Source organism: Marmota marmota, unplaced genomic scaffold, assembly GCF_001458135.2.
Source record: "Marmota marmota marmota unplaced genomic scaffold, marMar, whole genome shotgun sequence".
Classification (NCBI taxonomy): domain Eukaryota; kingdom Metazoa; phylum Chordata; class Mammalia; order Rodentia; family Sciuridae; genus Marmota; species Marmota marmota.
The window spans coordinates 12,953,089-12,978,404 of record NW_025999998.1 but is presented as its reverse complement, the minus strand read 5'-3'; the positions used below and the strand labels follow the sequence as shown (position 1 = coordinate 12,978,404).

The following is a 25,316-nucleotide window of genomic DNA, read 5'->3' as shown; positions in this document are numbered from 1 at the left end:
CTTCTCTCTCTGCCCCCAGGTGTCATTCGGCATGTTGGAGACGCCTTGAAGGACCACGCATCTAAATCTCGAGGGAAGATATGTACCATAGGTATTGCCCCATGGGGAATTGTGGAAAACCAAGAGGACCTGATTGGAAGAGATGTAAGTACTGGGGGCTGCCCCTTTACATGACTTCTCCTAGAGAGGCTAGCACAAGAGTATAGTTAGTATTCATAATATGCATAATATTCTTTAAAATAGTTTATTGGATGACTACTTGTTTTCTAAAAATCTATGTAGACCCCATGTCCTTTATTCTAATCAAGAAAAGTAAAACTCACCAATCACCCCCTTTCTGCTTCAGTGAAGCAGTGGTCTTTCTTTTCCATCAAACTCTGCAAGTGCTCTTGGTATGGTTATCTTAAAAATACCCTATACCCACGTAACACTTGGCAACATGAACTCACACATGAAATATGGCCTCTTGTCACCCCAGGACTCCAACATCGATTATTTGAGTGCCTCTTACCCAGCTCAAGATTGCTACAGAGAGTCTTTCCATTGGAGCCTGTGTCTTCTGTGGACAGTTGTGTGTGTGTGTGTGTGTGTGTGTGGCGGGGGGCTAAATGCTTAGTTAACATGTAGGCACAGTTGAATTCTTTATTTTGCATGAATTTCAAAACCCCTTGCCCAAGCTCAACACTTTCCTAGCCTCTATTTCCCATTCTGATATCCAGGGCCACATACTGACCAGCTGTTCAACAATTTTACCCAGAAACACAGAGCATTTGGTCTTATTTTTTATGAGTCATCATCTCATTTCTGATCCTTCTAGGGATCTCATTTAAAAAAAAAAAAAAGTCATTTCCACTCTCCCTTACAGAATGTTTCTCTTCCAACAACCATAAAATTCTATTTTAAAAGAATTGGAGTTATATTACATAAACAGATTACCATACTGTATTTGTTTCCTCCAATAATTGTAGCAATTGTTTTTCATTGTTCTCTATATCAGTTCAATAGTCATTCCTTTCCAATCAAGACCTGCCCGAGTATTAAAAATATGCTAAGTAGTTTTATCCACATATCTTGAGGTCTGTGCCCAAAAAGTGGAAAAAAAACAGATTATGAATCAACTAGTCTTAAATTGTTTCTTTTAATGATGGAGCCGTACAATTCAACCATCTCATTTCAATCCAACACAATGTATAGAATTCTTTAAAAATTTGTTTACTCCTTGTGTTTTGACATTTGATTTTTAACTCCTTCAGAACCTTTAAATGATAATAAACATGCACATCACTGTTATCAAATTAAGTGCAGAAATCCTAATTTATCCAGAAGACAGAGTACTATTTTATTTTATACATACTTTATTCCCTAAATGTTATGTAGACAAAACTGATAGAAAAAATTTAGTAACACTTTTCTAGAATATCTGAGACTAGTCATTCACGGAATATAATTGGACTAATACTTACCTTAGATTTCAAATTGGCTTTTAAATGGATGTCAGTTAACTTAGGAACCAGAACAAATATATTTCCTAAAGAATTAAAACATGCTAAAATGACCTCAACTCCAAACACATTTAATATTGCATTTTAATAGTATGTAAATTGTTCCAAAAATAAGTTCTGAGTCATATTTTTAATGTTCGTAGCTTCAGGATCACTATCAGAAATTTAAATAATTATTCAACGAGTGGGGCTGGTTTAGAACTCTTATTTCTGTACTTGAGATAGGCAACTAAGGTTATAATTTTGTTACTCTAAGCATTTTTGTGTTTGCTCATCTTAGATGATTGGAGATTTCTTTCTATTACATGCCAAAGGGGTTAGAGATGTTTAAGTGATCCAAAGAAAAATGGTCACAGAGGGCAAAAATTTGTATAGTCATCATCCCTGCTGCCAGGGGGCTACAAAAAGCAAACCATTATACCTAAAGAACCAGGTAAGCTGACAGAGAGAGGGAAGTGAAAAGGAAATGAGAAGGCTGAATGGGGGTATCCAACATTCACCTGCTATTCCACAAAGAACCAAAGTAACAAGCTGCATTGTGAGGTGACTTACAATTGGAGAGCCCTGGAAATTAGACTGGAACCTTGGGATATTCAGAAACCTGGAACATTATAATAAGAAAAACAAAATGCCCTAGCATCTGTGACTTTAGCTCCGCAGCCGAGCAAGGAGGAGTCTCCACTTTGCAGAAATAAGGGCAAGAGACCCAAAAAACTATCAGTTAAAATAGGATTGAAATCTGGTCAATAGCATTGCTTTTGATAAAGATCTTACATCATCTCCCACTGAATACCCACGGTGCTGGAGCCAGGTACTGTGTTAAGAAGTAAGCTATTGCCCAAGTTTGGGATATTCTATAGGTCAGAAACTGCTTCCAGAAACTCACCAGTTTGAAAGTAGCCATCTTGAAAATTCAAGTTATCCCAGTGGAGTGACTGACCTAAGCCCACTAGATGGTGTATAAGGATGGATGTTGTGACACAGAAGGGAATGGGCTGTGATAACATTGAGAACCAGAAGCTTGGATCACTTTCCCTGAGACCAAGGGCATAAATGACCATATGTAACTCAATGCCTGCATAGTTCCTGCTGTCCCTGCACCACACTCAGATGCCTGTTCTTGGCAGGGTTGGGGAAAACATCATGGTTCCACAGCTAATCATGGGTGCCAAGAAGGGTCAAGAGGAACTTTGGCACCATTTCTACATATGCACTACCATCAGTTGAGAAGTACACCACAGTTCCACTGCACCTTGTCTGACCACATACTGCTGTCTGGACTGGGTATTTGCAGTTCACACCACTGTCTCTCCTCATGTGTCTCATGGGACTATACCAGAACGAGTGATTCAGGGCCCTCACTACTGCTGGTGCTACCAGTGCCAGAGGCCTTTGTCATCAGCAGTATGTGAGGAATTCCCCATCACCTGAATTGTAGGAGTAGCCCTAGCACAGCACGCAAGTTGCACCAAGTGCAATGCAAGTTGCACGCAACTTGCTAGTGTGTCTCATTCTTGCATGAACCACAGAAACAAGGGTTCTCTCTTACTTCATCACAGTAGGCAATACCAAAGTCATTAATCACAGCAAAAGAGACTGCACTACTGGAAATAAGGTGAACATTGCATAACTGACAGAAAGCAGCTTTCTCCTGAAGGTATGCCCAAGATGGCCACCTCATCAAAGTGGTAGAGATACATGATCCAAAAGATTCCAGATAAATTGATACAGTTAAAAAGTCTGATAAATTATTTAAAAGCTCAGTGATATCTAAAAGACTACAGGTAAACAGTTCAATGAAATTAAGAAGAAAAATACATCATAAAAATGAGAAATTGAGTGGAGATTTAGAAGAAACCAAACAAATCTTTGAAATGGAAAATTCAGTAAGTATGTGTGTATGCACACAGCTGAAAGCCTGAACAATAGAGTAGATGAAGCAGAAGAAAGAATATTTGAACTTGAAGTCATGTCTTTTTACTTTTGGACATCAAAAGGTCACTATAGAAAAAGGAAGATTTAAAAATTTATTGAAACAATTGAAAATGGAAGCACAGAATACCAAAAATTATGTCATGTAGCAAATATAGTGCCAAGAGAAGGAAGTTTATAGCAATAAGTACCACTTTATAAGAACAATGATTTCAAACAACTTAACAGTGTATCTCAAGTACTTAGAAAAGCAAAACCACACCAAACCCAAAAATAGAAGGGAAAAAATGACAGAGCAGGGATAAGTAAAATTTAAAAAGAAATAAAATATCAATGAAGCAAATAGTTAGCTTTTTGAAAAGAAAGTTTACAAACCTTTAGCTAGACTACCCAAGAAAGAAAAGACCCAAATAAAACTAAATTGATACCTTGAAAATACAAAGGATCATTAGAAATTATTATTGAAAATCTGTACTCTAACAAGCCTATAAGAAATGGACAAATTTCTGGACACATGTGACTCATCAAAATTAAACCATGAAGACAAAAAACTGGAATAAACTAATAAAAATCAATGAGATTCAAGCAGGAATATAAAGTCTCCCCAAGTAAAGTCCAGACCAAATGGCGTCACTGTTGGATTTTACAAACCTTTTTTCCTTTTTCCCCCCTCAAGAAATAAAAAGAGGATTTATTGCTTTGCTAGAAAAGAGAAACACAGGGGACTCCTCTCCTAGAGGCTGTGGTTCTGCCCCTTAGCACAAACAGGGGGCTTTTTAAAATATATGTTTAGTTGTAGATGGATATAATAATTTTATTTTTGTATGTAGTGCTGAGGATCAAATCCTATCCCCCACAGTGCTAGGCAACCCGCTCTACCTCTGAGCCACAATCCCAGGCCAACAGGGGCCTTTTAAAGAGGTGATTCAAAGTTGGAGTTGTAATCCACTTGTTAATTTGGGAGATAGTCATTTTTGAGATCTTCTGGTACCATCCCCAAAACCTGAATTAGTTGTTCCTGCGGTGGGTGTGTACTCAAAGACACAAATCTGCCTAGGATGGGAAGAATGGTAATCCTGTTTCCCTAATCTTAGGGAGGAAAAGAGATTAAAAAAGAATAGGGAAAGAAAGAAACATGTCCATTTTAAAAATACATGACAATGGCAGAGCAGCAAGGGCTATATTCAAAGCATAAAGTGGACCACTGTGACATTTCCACATTCCATTTCTACAGAAAAATAGGTGACGACAACTCCCTGCTGAAAAAGAGCGAAGTTGGGGGATGTAACTCAAAGTCAGGTGGGGCATGGACAGTTCAGGATATTCTGCATCAGGGCAGTCCAGAGGTCCACAGTGGTAGATGGCAGATGACTGGACAAGGCATACATAGATCAGGGATCATGCAGATGGCCAAGGGTATTGTGACTTTACTGAGTTCAGTTTCCTTTTTCTACAGTACCATAGTAGCAGCATGGTATTTGGCATAAAAACAGACCAATGGACAAGAAAAGAAATCCCAGGAATAAACTCACACATATATAGTCAACTGGTTGACAAAGTTGCCAAAAGCATATATTGAAGGAAGGACAGCTTCTTCAATAGTGCTGGGGAAAACGGATATCCACAAGATGGATCAAACGTAAATGTAAAACCTGATTTCTGAAACTACTAGAAGAAAACAGACACACTTCAAGACATTGGTACAGTGGTACAGGATTTTCTACATAGGAAACAAAAGCAAAACTTGACTTCTTTCCTAACATCATATCCCTGACTTTAATTTCCCACAACTGACTTCTTCCCAAGCTTTCTTAGCCTGCTTGGGCAGGCATACAAAATATCATAGACTAGGTGCCTTATAAATAATAGAAATTTATTTCTCACAGTTCTGGAGGCTCTGTGATGAGTTCTGTGTCCTTACATGGTGGAAGAGTTTCAGGATCTCTTGGGTCCCTTTTATAAGGACACCAATTTCATATTTGAGGTCTGCACCCTCCTGATCTATTTGCCTCTCAGAGGCTCCAGATCCTAACACCATCACTTTGGGGGTTAGGATTTTAACATATGAGTTTGGGAGACAAACACTTAATCATTTGCACCAGTGTAATTTAAAATGTCCCAAAGATTTTTGTTTCCTACTAAACCCTAATCTAATACTTTAAATGTTTACTGTATTCAGGCAAACACTACAAGATTTCATCTCTAAGTGAACTATAAAAACATTTGCTATATTGTCACATGGCTTCTATAATTATGATAGTAATTATAATTTGCTGATCTCCTAATTGAACATGCATTGTAATGGCCTGTACTAGTCATTATAAGGCAATATTATACCTTTTTATGATTGAGTAATCTAAACATGGATTGGAACTAAGATCCCACTCTCCAAAGTCCATTCCTGTAACAAAATATATTAAGTGAGATTTTAAAATTTTAACATTATATTCTTATTGTTACTTGAGACACTGGAAAATATGCTTATAAATAGATTTCAACAAACAAACTCTGTGAATGATCAGAGTCCTTTTCTTTCTCCCTAGAGAAATTTGCCTAGATAGATGATTATGAAAGTATCACCAGTATAAAGTCAAAGACCTTCCAATCAATTATAATTTTAGTATAACATTTATATTCCTTACTTTACAAAGCTACCTGACTAGAATTGTGTCAGGTGACGGAACAATTCTGAAGCCATTATTATTTGTATTTCCCCAAAACTAGATTAACCAGACACATGCCAAATTAGAAATCCAGATATAATCAAAAAACAAAGTACTTTTCATTGGAACCTGGGAATGGACATTATGTTTGGCTATATTTTCCAACACAGAATCATGTGGTTATTGTCTTTCCTTTAATTTCTCTTCTCTTCCTATAGAATTGATTCTAAGTTTTATAAACACTCACAGTTCTTATGTCTATATGAAAAGAGCTCTGGTGATGCCATCTTTGTGTTTCAAGCCAAGAAATATCAAGGCCAATAACACCATTGATGGCTAATTGGATGTAGTTATCAATTTATACATTTGTCACTTATTTGAGGCAAGCCAAATAGGACTTCATATAGCAATCTCAAAAAAACTACACGATAATGACCCCAGCATGAGGTTTATTGGTCTTTCATGACTAGGTTAGATAAGATGTAGCCAGAGGATGAGAGGAAAAGGTCAGAACTGAGGAAGCACACCCAAATCTGTTAGTTATAGAGGACAGAGCCAGAGCTTGCAGAGCCTGGACCACACTCGGGTCTGGGCTCACTGCCAAGGCAGCAGTTATATTCACTCACATTGGCAACACAGTCTTGGTGAAGACAATGATTTGAACTCAATTTTGGGCATGTTGAGTTTGAAGCTCCTGTGAGATATGTACATGAAAATGTCTGACAGGCTAGTAAATATATGAGGCAGAAGCTTAGGAGCAAGATATAGCTGCACACTTAGATTTGGAAGGCATCACATACAGATGGCAACTGAAACAATCTCAGTGGAGAGGTTCGCTACAGAGAAGTAAAAAAAAAAAAAAAAAAAAAAAAAAAAAGAGCCTATGCCTGGATCCTGATGATCTCCAAAATTCAGTAGCTGAGCATAGGACATACAGCCCAAGAAATTTCTGAGACACAGAACCAACACAGGCGAGAGTCATGGAAGCCGAGAGGAAAATGGGCTTCAGAAAGATGGCATGAAGGGCAATGCCAAGGGCCACCGAGAAGCCGAGGAGGGCAAGAACTTCAAAATCATTCCAGAACAGTGATGAAGCGACAAGAAAATTTCAATAGGTCGAGGAGGGAGAAGAAAGGAAGCAGCATAGACAGCAGAGCTACTTTAGAGGTTTGGCTGTAATCAGAGGAGATGGGGTAGCCAAAGAGTCATAATTTGAGGGAAATTTTCTTTAAAAAAAGATGGAGTGGAGCTTGTGTATTGGTGATAGAAAGGGACATAAGGACAGAAGACGTAATCAAGGAAATAAGTTCTAATGGGTCAGTGAAGTGACGGGAGTCCTGAGCTGAGGAGGAGAGAAAAACATCCTGTGTGTACCCTTGTAACCTAAGGAGAAGAGGCAAGACTACACACACAGCAGGCTGGTGTCAGGACGGTCAAGTGTTAGCCTGGAGATTTGTCATTTATCACTGAAATAACAAAAACTTACTAAATATAGCACCTGCCATCATAAGGTTGAAAATGCTAAACTGAACTATTGTAATTTGGGGATTATCTGTACCTCTATGATTTTTAAGTGTTTTTATTCATATTATAATTTATTTATTTATACATGTGGTGCTGAGAATCGAACCCAGTGCCTCACAGATGCTAGGCAAGTGCTTTACCCCTGAGCCACAATCCAAGCCTCACTTCTATAATTATTAATCAGAATTTACACATGAGATTGAGATAGAGTAGTAATAACCCACTGGCAAGAGTGTAGAAACAGGGGTCAAATCTTCTCCAGAATAGAGAGGGATGGTGTTCAGGTTATAAATAGGAAGAGACTGGAAGATGTTACCACCCTAGTGAAATAGTAACTAGAACTGAGCAGAGCCCACAGAAAGAATGCCAGGGAGCATGAGGACTCAGGGAGAGGTAGAGGGGACTATAAGCCACGAAATTATATGCAACTAGTATTCCACAATAGGAGAGGATACATTCTGAAGTCTCAAAGAAAGATAATAATACACAATTGTATTAGTAATCAATTGATGTGTAAAATATCATCCCAAAACATAATGGCTTAAACAACATACAGTGTCTCACAGTTTTAGTAGGTGAGGAATTTGTGAATGAATTACCTGGTTGATTCTGGCTATGGGTCTCTCTTTGGTCACAGTCAAAATGGCGGTTGGACTGCATCAACTGAAGGATTGAATGGGGTATGGTAAACCCTATTCAAAGTGACTCACCCACAAGGTGTTTGTTATAGGAGTCTCTGGCCATGCAAATCACTTCATAGGGCTGCTTTTTTTTTTTTTTTTTTTGCGAATTTTTTTTTTTTTTTAGTTTTAGAGAGAGAGAGAGAGAGAGAATTTTATTATTTATTTTTTAGGTTTTTTTTTTGGCGGACACAACATCTTTGTACGTGGTGCTGAGGATCGAACCCGGGCCTCACGCATGCCAGGCGAGCGCGCTACCGCTTGAGCCACATCCCCAACCCCCATAGGGCTGCTTTATTCTCTTTACAATATGGTACTGGCTTCCTCCAGAGTAAGTGATCTGGCAGAGAGCTAACAGAAAACTTTGTGTGGCCTACTTTGGGAAGTCATACATCACCACTATTCGGTTTTATCCCTTAGAGGCCAATCACCGATTCTCACCTAGACTAAAGGAAGAGTTTCAAAGAATTTCTGAACACAGTTTAAAAATCACCCCCACTGGAAACTTGGGATTCGTATAGAAAGCTTTTCAGAATTCAAGAGCCTCTTGCCACTGCCTATAGCTAAATGGCACATGGCTTCCCTCAGGACAGGCCAAAGGGAGGTGAATCTATTCAAGTGGAAAGGATCAAAAGAGGGCTGTAAAACTCTCTGCAGGACACACATTGAAGGGCACATTTTCCAAGTGTTACTGAAAGATGCAATTGATGTTCCTGTGAATTTTAGTGGGCGTCACACAGCTAAAGTATCTGGGTGCTCTTTGGAAATGGGTCCCTTGGTTTGCTGATCCCTGTGTGGACTGCTGAGCTGAGAGATGGACTCTGAGTTTCAGTGTGACCTGCTTTATGCCCGTACTCACAGTTCCTCTGTCTGAGTAGGAAATAACCATCCATGTCCCACTGGCTTAGGCTTCTGTGCTGATGGGGACATACAGAGGCTTTCACTTTTTCATTTCATTCTCTTAGTCCCCATGTTTCTTTATCTCTAACACAGAGATGGCTGCTTACTTCTCAGCAGTGTCCCCTCTTCCCTAGCAGAAATGGATGCCTAATGCTAAGAGAATCTCAAAACTTTTTGTTTCTCTCTTACCAAAGCACGACCCCATCTTGCTGCCTACTGGTGCCTTTTCTGACCTCTGTATACATGTAGTTCTAGATGACTCAACTGGAAATAATCTGGTCAGCTGTCAGAGGATTCCACGGCGCAGCTGAGCCACTAATAAAAAATATCCAGCAGCAAAACTAACCGTAATATTCTCTAGAAATTTAAAATGAGATTGGGTTTTCTATCTTCCCCTTTAATGCATCCTGGCTTATAAAGGAACTTGGGACCTATATGGGGTTAGTGAGGCAAATTTGGCCAGGATACCTCACTTCTGAGTCCCCAATTCCATCTACAAAATAAATACGAAATAGATTGTTCCACAACGCCTAATATGCAAAAAATGGTCAATGAATGTTCATTTTCTTCTGGTTTAAGTTAAAAACCATGGTGCTATTAGGAGGGAAGAGATGACTCCTTGAGCTGTATATTTCCTATCCTGCTGCTTGGCCTGTGGCATGTTGATATACAACTCACCAGGTAATGGGTGTGGGATTGTAGAAGTCTTATGATTGATGGCACAAAAACCTAATTAAGCCCAATTCAATTGTATTTGGAATAAAGAATCTCAGGTGATCAAATTGCCATTTTATCAAGGAAAGCACCTCAAAATGGAAGAGACCTCAGGACATGAGAGAATGACTTTGCCAACCCACTTTGTTTTGCACTAACTAGAAAAGAGCATGTACATTTTTTTTTTTAACATAGGCTGTTCAGATTCAATTGTAGAGGTACGAAGCCATCAGAAATTACCATCAAGTCTTCTGCTTCACAGATGAAAAAAAAATGCCCCTAAAGTTTCTTTTAATAAAAACATTTTGAATACTTATTAGAAGATATTACTTAGACACATGATTATGTTTCTCAAGAAATCATGAGTAAATGAATGAATTCAGAGACCTGCCCAAGGTCACAAGTTAGTACTCAGAGGAACAAGAACCCTGATATTCTGACTTCCTGATAAATACTCCTGGGTAAGACCAAAATATTCCTGAAAACAGGTAGGAAAACTCTAGCAGGTACTTTAGACTGGCTCCTGAATGACTGACTGATGTCCATCCAGGGAACACAACTGCAGCACTCTAGTGTCAGTACATGAAGGATGTTCCGTTTTTCTACAGCATCTCACTCACTCTCTTCTTAGCAGTGAGGGTGTCCTTACCAATGCCTTATATGAAAGGGTTTTTACCTCCATTTAATCCCTTGGACAGCCCCCACTTCACAAGTCCTCTTTGTTTCAGAGGCAAGATAATCACAGATGCCTTAAAGCCAGAATTGTTATCATATCATTATCATACTAAATGCTATACAAGGAATTGGTTGAGTTAAGAATTTTTTTGCTTACTCTTGAGGAGCAAGAATGAATAGAAAAATGTCATTACATAGAGGAACTCTAGCCCATGATGATCAGAGACTACTAGGGTCTAAAATCCTAGATTTCTAGGTACAGATACTACTATGTTTCTAAGTATATATACTACAATATTCATCATTTATGCCACTCATCTGGTTTGAAGCCCTTTAAGATACAATTTGACCTTGCCTAACTCCGGTTTCTTATCTGAACTGTGAAATACAGAAAATTATGTGAATGGCTATCTTCTCAGTTCTTCCAAGGATGGAATATAAACTGGACCATCCTATATTCTTAGGAAAAAAGATGATCCATTACATGCCATAGATGTTATAGAGCATTAGGACAAAGTCCTGGCTGAGAAACATGCTACAGTAATCCAGTATACCTACAAGTTATGAACACATCACAATCGTTCTCAATAGCACATACTTCCAAAAAACCCTTCTCTGTTTATGAGTTTTTAACAATGAAAGTGTTTGCATGACCTCCAATATTTTGTCAGAGGGAAAAGTTAATTTGTATTCATATTATTAAAAAGGCATTATTTTTCTATTTGCAAAACACAACAGAAAGATCAGCAAATCTTTTGTACATATGCAAATTGCAACTCAAAAATAAACTACTGCCATATTTGTAACAAAGAATAGTAAGTGGATTTTGCAGGCAAGTTAGACAAAAATGCATTTCTCTGAAGTAATTGAGCAGTTATTTTAAACTTTCAGTTAGTCAACAAATTCTTGGAGGATATGACAAAGAAAAAAATACTGCATATTTTGCCAACAGATGGTTGGGGTTTTTTTTTTTTTTTTCCTTACATTAAGTTAAATGTCTTGGATAAAACAAAAGTCGATGATTTGTCTCATATTTCAATTTGATCACTGGTTTACAACTGGAAACTCAGCTTATAGTTGGCAAGATAGAGCAGAACTGGAAAAGGAAGTGCCATTTATAGAATGCCTGCTAGGAGCCAGGCACTTTGCACATATAATCTCAGCTAATCCTCATGAGGTAAGTGGTTTTATCATTTCCTTTTCACAGATTAAAAAAGTGAGACTCCAGTTCTCACAGTCACTGGCAGTAATTTCCATGATCCATGTGTTCAGGATTGTTCCAGGACTCAGTACACCTTCCTCCAGTAAGGTCTGAAAGTAGATTAGGGCATTTTAATTAGTTTTCAGATTTATATCCCCTTTCATTCAGCAAGCTCTGACCTTAAATTTGCCTTCACACCAAATCAAAAGAAAAGGAGGTCAGTACAATGAAAAAATTTAGACCCTGGAAATTTGACCTTCTTACCATGACTGATTCAGATGTTCAATATTCCCAGAGAGATGTTGAGCTATGTTTCACAATAAAACAGGGTCAAAAGGCAAAAGACCAAACCACCAATATCTTTAGAATCCAGGATTGGAGGAAAGAGATATTTAGAACACAGATGGTTTGATTACCTTCTTTTATTATCAGATTGTGATGAATACATCAGCTTGGCACAGAATCATTTCTATACTTTTAGTAGTTGAAAATTTTATTTTCTCCAATGGTCTTCAAGTGGGATTTCCAGGAATTAGAAACTGTGTATCTCAGCCAGCACAAACTTCTGGGGTTCACAAACACACACAGTTTAACGTCTAGAACATCCGTCAGCTCCACCTCTCACAGAACTGCTTTGGATCTTCCCTCTCCTTCACATGGAGTCTTCAGAAACTGCTGTTAGAAAAGAAAGAACAGTAACAAAAGTATTTTCTTTTGTCCAAAAGCACAATGCAGAGGCACTTTAAGAATAGGAAAAAGAATTTCTAAGCCTCTTTCAACAAAGCATTAATATTTATTAACTTGCACTTTACTGTAGAATGAATGTTTTATAATCAAAACTTGAGTAGCAACAAAATGGAAATTTCAACCACAAGTGACCTACTCTTCCAGTGATAAAGAGCTTGGGATGGGTGTAGCTGTCCACTGCCTCTGCATTTTCAAGGGTTCTTATTCACTCATGTAGAAAAAGCAGTAACTGATTACTGCTCCATGTGATCACTAAAAGCAATAACTAAAAAGTTATGATCTTTATCAATAAGATGTAACTATAATGAAGCTATGAATTAACATATCAATGCTATGTTGAGAAATGGGGCATGTATTAGAAGCTTTTAAAAGCTTAGAATTATATATCCATTTTAAATTTAAATCAATTCCCAAATAATTCAGAAAAGAGGATTTTTTTTCAGATTTGAACAAAACATTTGTTTCAAGTTTGTTTATCCATTCATTCACTATTTATTAAGCACATTTTATTTTCCAGGAACATAGAAATGTGGGATTTTGAATCAAAATCAAAGGTCTAAAAAATAACTTACGTGAGATCTTTACTATCAAAGACTGCCCTTACTAAATCATTTTGTAATTTAACAAACTACTCAATCTTACTACAGCTTTTCATGGTGAGTTATTGCACACTGAAAAAGAACAAGAACATCTCAACTCAATAATTAATGTACACACTGCACAAAGGCAGAGAAATAAAAACCCAGTAGCGTTTATTTGTCTTGTCAATTTCCATGATTCAGTACACTGATTGCTGTACTGAGACCATGTAGCAGTGAGCCTGTTAAAATGTTCCCTTTCCTAGATTTGAGTGAAGTTTCTATCCAAATATGTTAGTACTGGATTTCTAACACATCACCTTATGTTTCCATTGGATCTAAACATTGTGGAAAAAGTACAGATTTTGGAATCAGGCAGATCCGAGTGTGAATTTCCAATTTATCTGTCCATTTTTCAGTTTCTTCATCTATAAAATGAACATAGCATGAAACTTATAGGATTGTTGCAAAGAATAAAGAGAATGTACATAAAGCAACTAGGGTACAATATATGTTGATTATCTTTTTATACCCCAAATCTGAGAGACCACACTGAAATTCTTCTATTTTAGGTACTGTAATTCACCATGAAAGTAAAAATCAAGAAAAGGTAGAATAAGCGAGAGGTGAGCATTTGGAGGCCGATCTATATTTGTCTCAAGAGGCAGTTATTTTATATTCAAGTTATTTCATACTTAAATAAGGTATCTAATAAGAACAGTGTTTATTTTAAATAACAGGCCTTCAGATTGCTGAATGGGATTGATAGAGAAGATCATATTCTCTCCATCCTTAGCCCCTCTGCTTGCTCCAGAATTGTGACTTTGCTGAATGTGTATGTAGAAATATGTTGCAATGAACCCATTATATAGGATACGATTATAAAGTACCAATGAATTAATTAAATTATGGACAAGAAGAAAAACAAGATAACTAAAGATTATTTTGGGTTCATTGACAAATAAAAGATCAAAATAAAACAATCATCTGCTAGACAGCTTTTTTTAGTGCAATAAAGCACAAACTCATTTCTTTAAAGCTTTTAAGCACAGTCTTGCTTTGAATGGAACTTTTACCTTAAATCTTGCTTCTACCCGAAGCAATTCTGAGAATGCAGACTACACTTCCAATGGATGTTTTCTCTCTCTTTCCAGTTCTTCTTTTCATATCCTGTTTGCTTTTCTAACTTCTGCCTTTTCCTTTTGATTCCCTGCAGGTAGTCCGGCCATACCAAACCATGTCCAATCCCATGAGCAAGCTCACTGTTCTCAACAGCATGCATTCCCATTTCATCCTGGCTGACAATGGAACAACTGGAAAATACGGAGCCGAAGTGAAACTTCGGAGGCAACTGGAAAAGCATATTTCACTTCAGAAGATAAACACAAGTAAGTTGGTCACTGTCCCACTGTCATGCCTTATAGAAAGTACACAAAAAGTAAAAAAAAAAAAAAAAAAAAAAAAAAAAAAAAAAATCATGCAGCAGTAATACATATACTTGAGCAAAAACATGGATCATGTTTTCTCCTTGGCCAGTGGTTCAAATGAGAGACAGTGGTCCAGAGGAGGGCAATGGAGGCAAAAGAACTGTGGTCCAGAGGAGGGCAATGGAGGCAAAAGAACTGATGATGCAATGACTGGCCCAAGCCCATTTATTATGCAGAACATTTCAACCCCATGAGGGGTATGTCAATGCAGCTATGCTTTCCCTCCAAACTTTTTTTTTTTTTACATCCTTTTCATAGAACTCCAAGAAGAAACAGTTACCCTGGAAATTTTTTTTTTTTTACTCTATTAAGCTTTTCTAGTGGCTAAAAACAAGAAAAAGGAAAGAAGACAGTATTTTGATCATTGCACAGATCTAGCTACGCAAAGGCATTTCAAGGGCACTGAACATCCCCTAAGCTAAAGCATCATGCAAAACCATCTCCATGAAATTTTAACTCATCTCATAATTCTATGTTCATATTGTCTCTAGATATATGTTTAGGTACATGTGTTTATTTATGTGCATCACATAATACATATATACTGGTTACATTAATAACATTTCTTAAATGGCTGATGGGCTCTATGTTGTATTTTTTGTGTAAACATTTAAGTGTAAAAGAGTACCAACAACAATGCTCCTCAGATCACTAAGCAGCTTACGTTTAAATGTAATCAATCTACTGTCCATCCTCACAAAATAAAATTCAGTTTCTTTTCAAAGTACCACAACAGGCTTCATGACAAGTTCAAACTTGATGGTATGATGTGTCCCCCTCAAGGAAGCTTGGCTCTAATTGATTGAAATCCCAAAGCCTGCAATTCCAAATACTAAAAGATTCTCTTTGCATGCATTAGTTTTCAAAACTCCAGTGTAATGTGGCTCAATGTGCCCAAATCAGTTTTCTTTTCTCTGATATTTTTCCTGCATCTATTTCAAATGGGTCTCCCCCTTGGTACAGTGGCCTTCCTGCCACAGTTGGGATGGTAGACCCACCAGACCACAACTTCTCCTTCCTATACTCTCGTCTTTGGGTGTTTGGGGAATTACTGCTGCTTAGTAGCCAAGTTTTATACTTTCATTCTTTTCACAGTGAATTCTGAAGTACTGACTTTGGGCCTAGATCTGAAGTAAAAGTTGTATTAGAAAACTCCCTTCCTGAAATGTCTTTGGAAAGAAGAAACACAGTAATAGGTCAAGGTGAATGTTTTATGGATAAAAAGAATAGAAAAGACTAGAAAACTGATTCAGAGGCCAGCAGAGATCAAATGCAATGACACAATCTTATCAATGGGTGGCAGGTTTTGCTATCAATACTAAAACTGAATTTTGTTACAATATTTGATAAAATGGGCAATTAGTTGCAAACGTTATGCAATTAGTGTTATCTACTTAGGTTTTTACAGACTGAATCTTTTCTTTTACCATCAGTTAGGAATGAGAACTAAAAGGCACAGAAGCAGGACAAAAAAAAAGAATAAAGGGTCTAGTTAGGAACTCAGTGATGAGAAAAATCTGTCTATAGACAGGCAAACCACCTTTATTATGCTAGGGCTTGCAGGTGCCTGGGCCAGCTAGTCAGTAGTGTGGGAGCAGAGCTGGGTGTGTGGTTATATAACTTAAGCTTCCATCAAAGAGATGTAAGCTGGAGTTAAAACCCAGGCAGGGCTCTGTTTATCGAGCCTTGTACCTTACAGAGTTCCCAGAGGAAAGGTGCCCTTTTCTAATTGGTCATCCCAGGAAGGATACCTTTGTGATGTACTTAATGTACCTCAAGGTATGCCTTTCTCCAAAGCTTGCAGAAGTGCTGAATGTGTGAGTAGTCTGCAGAGGAGATCCAGGGAGGCTCATGGACAGTGACCTGGCCTTAGTGAAGAGCAGAGCTCAGCAGCCTGGAATGTGAAGAGCAGGTCAGAGCAGATGGTTGGGACATCAAGAATGTTGGAAGACATGGCACCAGATGCTAGTCTATGGGTAGGCAGATCATCATGGACACATCACATCCTATTTGTGTAGACACTAGGCCCTTGCTAACCCATGGAGACAGGTAGCAGCATATGGGCACATGACAAGTGAGGACCAATCCGGGGTCTAAGGTGTAAAGTAGGGGCAAGGCTCAAACCAGGGCACTTTGGTGACTGTTTTTGAGGCATCAGTGAAACCCATAGGCTACCATTCAGTATTGAAATTAAATAGAGGAAGGTTCCAGAAATCAACAGAGATTGAAGTCATAGGAAGTTAAGCAGTACAGGGTAAGGAATTTGCCTATGAGCTGTAGTAAATGATGTGTGATTCAGCTCCTACCCCAGTTCTATCCCTGAACTTAAGGGTGGCAAGCAAACAACTCATCCTAGTTTGCCTGGAACTGTGGCAGGTTTAGCACAGAAAGTCCCATGTCCCTGAGCACCCTTGGTCTTGGAAAAACTGAGAGATGGATTCAAAAGATACTCATTGTATCTGTTTCCCTTATTACTGTACTTAGTCCGCAAGGCAGGGAGGGGCACCAAGCTCCTCACAGTGTAAAGGTGATCCAGACTCACTGACATAGAGGTCTCCAGCTATCAGCAAAGAGCCCACAGAGAACATAGAAACCTACAGAACAGAACTGAGATGATGGGCAAAAAGTGAACCTGGTCATAACACAAAGCAGCCTAAGAATACAAACCCTTGATGCAATCCTCCTCAGCCAATATTTAGAACAGTACTTTTACTTTCTAAATCTAGACTTTTTTTCTTTATATCATAATTAGCAATAATGTGGTTCTTTCAAAAATTAAATTTTATTCTGTGAGTTTATTCTAAAAATTCCATTTACATAGTGACACGTAGAGAAATTATTAAATTTTAGAGAAACAGCAGTCCTATGCAGAATCTTGTTAAGATATATTTCCTTCATTTTTTTTTCCTTTTAAAATAAATTCTGAAAAATAAACAAAAAAATGAATATCCCATTTACGTTTTCATTTCTTGCTTTCAAAGTTTAGGAAATCTAAAGTACAACTGTGAAACTCAATTTCCTGCAAATTAGAGACATGATTATATACTCTACCTCCTCACCCTTAGGACAGCCCCAGGACATCTGCACACATGTGACACTTTCTTCAATAAAGTGCCAGACCTGATCACTAGTGGTGAGCTGCATGTGGCAGTAACCTACCCATAATCCTCTTTTCTTACATAGATGACATAATCCTCTGGAGGGTATTTCCCTTAAATATAAAGTGAATCCCTCTCAGGACACCCATAAGCTCTTTCTCACCAACACTCCAATTATTAATAATAACATATTACAAGTGCCAAATGTTTGCCATTTTTCTCAGCACTCTGGCCTTCATTACCTCATTCTCTCCCCTTCTCCCCACCCATTCCTACTGTTGACAGTCAATAGTGAGCATTGTAAGGGATTACTGATGGGCTTTGTTTATAAAAGAGAAACCTTTTAGACATGAACAGCTACCTGCTTTAGAACACTATCTGCAATTTTTAATCTTCAAATTTAATATGCAAGGAACAAGGTCAATCTTCTCTTCCATAAATAAATATTTACTGAGCTCATGTACCAGTAATAGTTAAGATCTGGAAAGCAACAGCAACAATTGTTTAATTCATTGATCTTAAGTCAAAGATTAACAGAAATAAATAAGAAAATATGTGATGTCTGATAGTAAAAAGTGCTATTAAGAAAAAATCAAGATCTTGAGATATATGTCTGCATGCATGCTTATGTGTTTCAGAGAATCATTTACATCAGGTGATAGGAAGGGCCTCTATGAGGAGGTCACATTGAAGCAGAGGCCTGACAGACATGTTGGTGGGGGGTGGCAGAGACTGGAAAGAGCATTCCATGGAGAATTAAAGCAGGGACAGAATTTCAAGAGTTCAATGAAAAGCAGGAAATGCTTGGTAAAAACTTGGATTTTGTTATAATGAGTTTGGATCTGGCAATTTATAGTATCTCCCTTAAAAAAAGTCACTGAAATTCTAATCTAGAGGTTAAAATGTGGTCAGGGATAAGATTAAAAGCAAGGAGATGCTCTTAGCAGGCTACTGAAGTGTTGCAGGGGAAAGAGGACAGTGGTTTGAATAAGGATGGCAGCAGAAGAGGTAATAAAACATGGTAGAATTCAAGATAGAAAATATATATAGGCTACTCCAGAAAGCAGCATCCAAGTACCTGATGAAGCTTTAAGACCCCATCATACATTTTGTAAACATTAATAAATTCCAAACATGCCAAAACTAGAGCACATTATCATGGCCAGGGTATTACTATGACTATTAGTAATACATATTACATAGCAGGCACAGTACTGCTAGTTGACATATAACCTAAAACTATCACCTAGCCTCTGTATTCATCAACCTATGCCCAGGTTTCTTTCTTGGATATGTAAACCCACCACTTCCCTCCTCTATGGAAATTAATGAAACCCAGACAGCATATCATTTCATCCATACACATTTCAGTACCAAAGTATTTTTTTTCAACTTGTGTTGGCCACACATAGACTCAATTTTACAAGTATCTCCTTAACTCAGTAGCAATGTAACAGCAAATGTTGATCCAAGCATTCTTTAATAGATCTTTTTAAAAATAAGACACATTTCAGGAGCATCAAAACACAGGAAGGGGATTTAATTCTGGTTTTCTATGACACAGTAGGGTAACTATTTGTTCAAACAATCGGATGTATTTTAAGATGACTAGAAGAATCTAAGCTTCCCAACACACACACACACACACACACACACACACACACACACAAACGGTTAGTGTTTGAAGAAGTGAGATGACTCCTCTGAATTGATTACTACACATTGTATACATGCATTGAATTAACAATAATGTGCTCAAAAAATGTATGAATATTGACTCAAAAATATGTTAAAGTTTATCTTTAAAGTTTGGTGATCATCTTTTCTAGTAGACAATTCTACTCTCAGCTGACCGGAAACCATCTAAAACAAATGCTAACATTACAATTCTTAAAATGAAGGTTAGAAAAAGCCCCAGCAATTTTGATTTGCCCTCTAAGAGTTTGAAAGGAAGAATATATCTTTAGGGAATAAAAGGGGAGGATGTCTATTCCAAGTCCTATAAACTGACAGAGGCAAGTAGACCCAGGAATTTAGATCATCATGTCTCTGTGACCTCAGGCAAGTTATTGTATTTCTCTTAGGTTTTTGTTTCTGCATCTGTGAACAGGATTGGTAATTCCTCTCAGTCTTGTGAGAAAGTCAACCTAGGAAAGGATTCTGCCATATGGAAGTTCAGGACATTGGTTCTCTTTGTGCCTTCTCAGGGGTATGTGTACCCCAGAGGTCACCATCAGCCTGTCACAGGTTCCTCCCTAAGACTCACTTGAAGTCTAGGGCATTCGTTAGAATATCTTCACTAGATTACTTTAGACCCTCATTCTGGTATTGAAGAAGTCACAACCCCTGTAGTTATGGAGAAGTCCCCAAGGGGAAACAGAGGCTTTAAATTATACCCTGGCCCATGTCATCAAGTCTCTATTGACATTGCTTATCAAAGAGTAATTGAACAATTTTGTGGTCACTGCAGTGATAATCAGAAAACTGTCTTTTTCTATAATACTGTTGAAAATATATTCTAAGCTGTAGTTGTCACTCCAGCTGGAGTAAACAGTATAATGAGAAATATAAGCTTTCCTTGCAGATTCAGATTCTTAGTGTTTAAGAGTAACAGGATACATCGGTGGGATTGTTAGTATTCTACTTGTTGCAGGTGCCAGAATTGGGGCTGAATGTGCATTAGCCCAGAGTTGATCTTAAAAATTAAGTTTCAGTCTACTACTAGATTTTCTTATAATTTACCACTTTATTCCAAAAGGATACTAGAAATATTTTGGACTGTTTAAGATATTGTTTGTATTTGCCTGTCATTTAGACTTGGCCAGATGGAAATTTTATTTGGATTGCATATCTAATTATATTGTAAATATCAACTGCACATGTAGAAAATTCCTTTAAGAAGCTAGAGTCTTCTGACTGTCTCCCTGCTTGAAAAGAAACTCTATGTCAAACTAAATCCAGTCTAAGGTTATTTCTTCATGCAGACCTTACAGATACATATATTTTGTGTGTGTGTGATGTTAGTTGATGGGGGTGTCTGGATAGGCTTGGATTTCCAGAGCCAGTGCTTTTGCCACCTTCAAAGTTCACTTGGAAGAGACTTTGATGCTGTTCTTTCTTTGCCCCAGAGTAACATCTGACATTTAAGTGTGGTCTCACCTAATGAGGCTGTCTAGAGTACTCTCCTCTAAAGAAGATTAAAATGAGCTTGGCATTTATTTCCAAGTAAATAAGGAGCAGAAATGATTGCAGAATTCATAAAATACAATCAAACTTGGTATTTGAGCACATTGGAATTTAGAAGTCTATGGAAAAACATTTTATCATGAAGTTCCCAAGCCAGCACCTAATCATACGATTATGTGCTTATTCACACAAACTAACAAAAATGATAAGAGTGGTTTCCAGTAGGATAGAATAAGTTATGGGGATTTTGTTGCTAGGGGTCGGTGGGTGGGACAGGGAAATGGGGAATAAGTATTTCCCCTTTGCTTGGAGATGTATGATATGTGAATACTGGGAACATGTGGTACACAAGGTAACTCAGTAAAGTCCGGTTGGTTACTGGAGGTTGGTAAATCCACTTGGCTAAACTAAACTGGACTTCAAATTGGTATGTGTTTGAGATCTCTCTCTCTCTCTCTCTCTCTCTCTCACACACACACACACACACACACACACACACACACACTCCTCAATGTAAAGCATTTTGTTGCAAGGTTTTGTTGCACTTAGTCACAAGTAAGTACTTATATATATGTATCATTTACACTCTGGTTCCTTCACCACATTTCTTGGTGATAATTCTAAAACATGACTGTAGTATCGTTCTTAACTAGGGAGACTTGGTTTCCTATAGGATGCCTTTAAAAATATGAGAGAAGATTTAGGGTCATGATTTCTGGTGTTTATTCATGGCATAGGAGAGGGAGCAGGAATGTCTGCCTTCTACTATATGCAAAACATTTTCACCTGAAGAACTGCCTCATCCAAACACCAACAGCATCCCTTAGGAAATACTACTTGGAGTATATCCACAGCTCAAGATTTATGTAAAAGAAACATCACTTCTTTCACAGTGGCAATACGATACAAAATATTTGACAACCTCCAAAAACTCTGATACCCTAAATTTAAAGCACAAGCTGGATGTCAGATCTGATACTTCTTTAAATCCTAATATCATTTGCTATCAGGAAGTTCTTCCAGAATTCATTGGTGCTGAATCTTGAACCAGTTATCTCCTGGGTGAAAACCATAGTCGTCCGCCTTAGAGCTCCCAGCATACTTGAAAACTGTGAAAGAACTTGAATTGATTCTCTGCCATAATGGCTGTCAGGAAGTCCTTTTTCATTTGAAGAGACACACTGACCTGCTTACCAGGTAGAATTAACTTATGAAGTAAATCAGATCAGAATTTCGAATTCAGTAGCAGCTGTTTTTAGCACCACTGCTTTGTATATTTTGGGCTCAGTGAATCCAGGAATATGCTCAAGGCTGGGAGTTTTCCTGTCAGATTGATGGGTTCTCAGAAATATCCTGCAGTGCACAGTTATTAGCTAATGTGGGAGAAGATACAAGGGCCCAGAGATACAGCTGCTTTACCCATGGGCCAGGGAGGGAGATGGAGAATCTAATCCGTGACAATGTTGTCCAGGGACTATTTTAATAAATCAAGATTCTAACAGAATGGAGTTTGAAATTGAATAACAAGAAAATGCTAATTTTTGATCTACAAATTACTGAGATTTATTTTGGACATAAGAGACAGGGTAGAAATATAAATCTTGAGTGAATGAATAAATTCATGAAGTAAAACACCATGAGGCATTGTTTTTCAAAAATTTACATTCCATTTCTAGTACATGTCATTTATTTCCCTGGACTGTAGTACACCCCTGGTATGTATTAGCATTTTCCTATTGTTAAATTATGACACCCACTTACCCTAAAAAATTGACATAGATTAAAGAGCACCATTGACATCTTTAACACATGTATCATTGATCTAACCCTATTTTTATTTTAGTTTGTATGATCAATAAAACCCAAATGGTAGATTTAGATGATTTATAGACAATTGGGGTTTCCCTTTTACCTTGGAGAGTTTAAAAAAAAAACTAGGAGAATGAATTGCCTTACGGATTTAATGAAACCATAAGAACTTTGCAAATAAATTTTGCTTTTGCTCTCTGGATACTCTATTGTACAATAATTTCTTTGCTCTATTTTGGTCTAGTTTTTTTTTCATCACTATCATGTTGAGTATTATTGTCTTAAATACTAGTAAGTGAAACGATTCAGATTTGAAAATTTTTTTGGATGTAAAATTTTCAGATTAGGGATGTTTAACCTAAATCAAAATTGGGACTTGTTCATTCACACAAGCCAAGTTCCTATAATAATATTCATAAATCCCATTGGAAAATAAATAATTTTAAAATACATATGACTAAGTCAAGAAAATATTATAACCATGACAATGGGATAATTTCCATTATATGCAAAGAGTATCTGCAAATCAAAAAGAAAAGTGTGAGAAGCCCTTTGGGAAAATAGATAAAATATACCAACAAGATCTTCACAAGAAACAAAATACAAATGCTCAGCTTCATTTGACAATGAAATTTTTAACCTATCAAATTGACAAAAACCAAAGGTTGAAAATATCTAGTGTCGGTATATATGGAAATATGTGCCCAATTTTGGTAAATATAGACAACGACATGTGAAAGATAGTTTTGCCACCTCTGTCAAATTTTAAATGTGTATGCCGTTGAGTCCTGTAATTTTATCTCTAGGAATTTATTCTGTGTATATATGCAATATTATATTTTTAGTAACAAATGGAAATAACCCAATGATTCATCAATAGCAAATAGTTCAAGTTATATGTAGATGTATAGTGAAATATTCTAAAAGTATTATGAATAATGCAAAAGCTTTGAACTCATAGAAATTTAAGAGCATATGTTTTTCTTTTCTTAAAAGTCTACTGTACAGGGCTGGGGTTGTGGCTCAGTGGTAGAGTGCTTGCCTAGCATGTGTGAGGCCCTGGGTTTGATCCTCAGCACCACGTACAAATAAATGAAATAAAGGAATTGTGTCCATTTACAACTAAAATTACACATATATATATATATATATATATACATATATATATGTATAAAGTCTATTGTATAACAACTATATTAAACAAATGTATAATCACATTTATATGCTTGAACAAGTCATATTTATAGTGAGATTTAGGTTGTGGAGGGGAAGGCAAGAAGTGATACTCTTTATAGCTTCAAAAACTTCTTGATGTTGACTTTTACATTGAAAAGGTATTACTTTTGTAAAAGAACAAACCTTTGGAAGTAGTCAGGCTGTCTTGTGTGGGAGTTTGGGGTCTTCCTCTCACAAGTATATGTGTACCTTTTTTTAAAAAAAAAATAATTTTAATATACATATTTATACAAAATGATTCTATAAGCCACATATGTAGTAAAGTAGTACTATAGTGGGGCAAATTAACATCCCATAATGTTATGCAGTTACCCATTTTCCCTCTATGACAAGAATAGCCATAATCTACTCATTTAGCAAAAATCCTGAATTCAGTACACCATTATTAGCTATGGTCCTCAAATTGTATGTTGTACATTAGATCTTGCAACTTGTTCATCTTCCGAAGACGTCCCAGTTTTCTTTCCCCACCCACTCTCAGGGGTGGCCCCTATCATTCTTGACCTGTAGGTAAGGAACCTGTCCAGCTGTGTTCAACAAAGTTTCACCAAACTTCTGGCAATTCTTTACTCCTAATAAAAATTCAAGTCAGGAAATCTAAGAGTAGAGAGGTTGGGTAAGGACATAGAACAATTTTCTCAAATAATTGTAAAGAATAGGTGTACAAATTATTGAGACCAAGGTAACAGATTTTGTGTTAGATTTGATAATGGCTGATACTGAGACCTTTTTGAAGCTGGTGAATGACAAGACAGCCTAAATTTATTCACCATCCTTATCTACTACAAGTGGACCTAAAATTCCCTGTTTATGTCCCTACCATGAGAACAATCTAGTGCAGCTCAAACTCTTCATTTTCCCTTGGTCAAGTTCCTAGGCACCCCCAAGACCAGCTCCTTCTCCCCAATATGGTGCAGCCCCCTCAACAGCTATTTCACATTGAACATTGTCCATATGCTCACTGTGAAAAAGTAGCTTCAGGACACTCTTTACTTCACTATATTTTTAAGGCCTTATCTTTGCAGGCAAAATACATGTCAATTTCTTAACTTTTTCAAAATGTGGTCAAAACAAGAACTTGAAATCTCAAATACTGATTGCTCTCTGTTATATTTCCCCTTGACAATACTTTAGGGCTCTTTCTTTAGAAGTATTTACTTGTGGGCCTATAATATACAAGGGGTTACAAGATAAATAAGACATAGCTGTGTACTTGAAGAACTTAGTTTTACAAATAAGTTACTAACAACTGGCAATTTATGAGTGCTACCCTAAATAATTTACAAACAATGCCTGATTTAATCCTAACACTGAACCTGAAGCAGGTACTACTATTTTTCCCATATACCAATTTAAGAGAGAGAGAGAGAGAGAGACCGACCAA

The 25,316-nt window shown here is 37.2% G+C and overlaps 1 protein-coding gene and 1 long non-coding RNA gene across 26 annotated transcripts in view; one reads left to right on the top strand and one right to left on the bottom strand.

Annotated features, from left to right (window-relative positions):
- Positions 1-25,316, top strand: part of Trpm3 (transient receptor potential cation channel subfamily M member 3) — a 529,872-nt gene that overhangs the window by 264,081 nt on the left and 240,475 nt on the right. For all 25 annotated transcript variants that reach the window (XR_007349031.1, XR_007349032.1, XM_048806882.1 and 22 more), the window contains exons 5-6: positions 20-144; positions 14,333-14,504. Coding sequence is in view for 23 of the 25 variants with exons in the window: in XM_048806882.1 (XP_048662839.1) it covers positions 20-144; positions 14,333-14,504 (297 nt within the window). In the remaining 2 variants the exon portion in view is untranslated. The remainder of the gene's footprint in view (positions 1-19; positions 145-14,332; positions 14,505-25,316) is intronic.
- Positions 11,794-25,316, bottom strand: part of LOC125617901 — a 74,090-nt gene continuing 60,567 nt past the window's right edge. The window contains exon 2 of the long non-coding RNA XR_007349036.1: positions 11,794-12,466. This is a non-coding gene — a long non-coding RNA (uncharacterized LOC125617901). The remainder of the gene's footprint in view (positions 12,467-25,316) is intronic.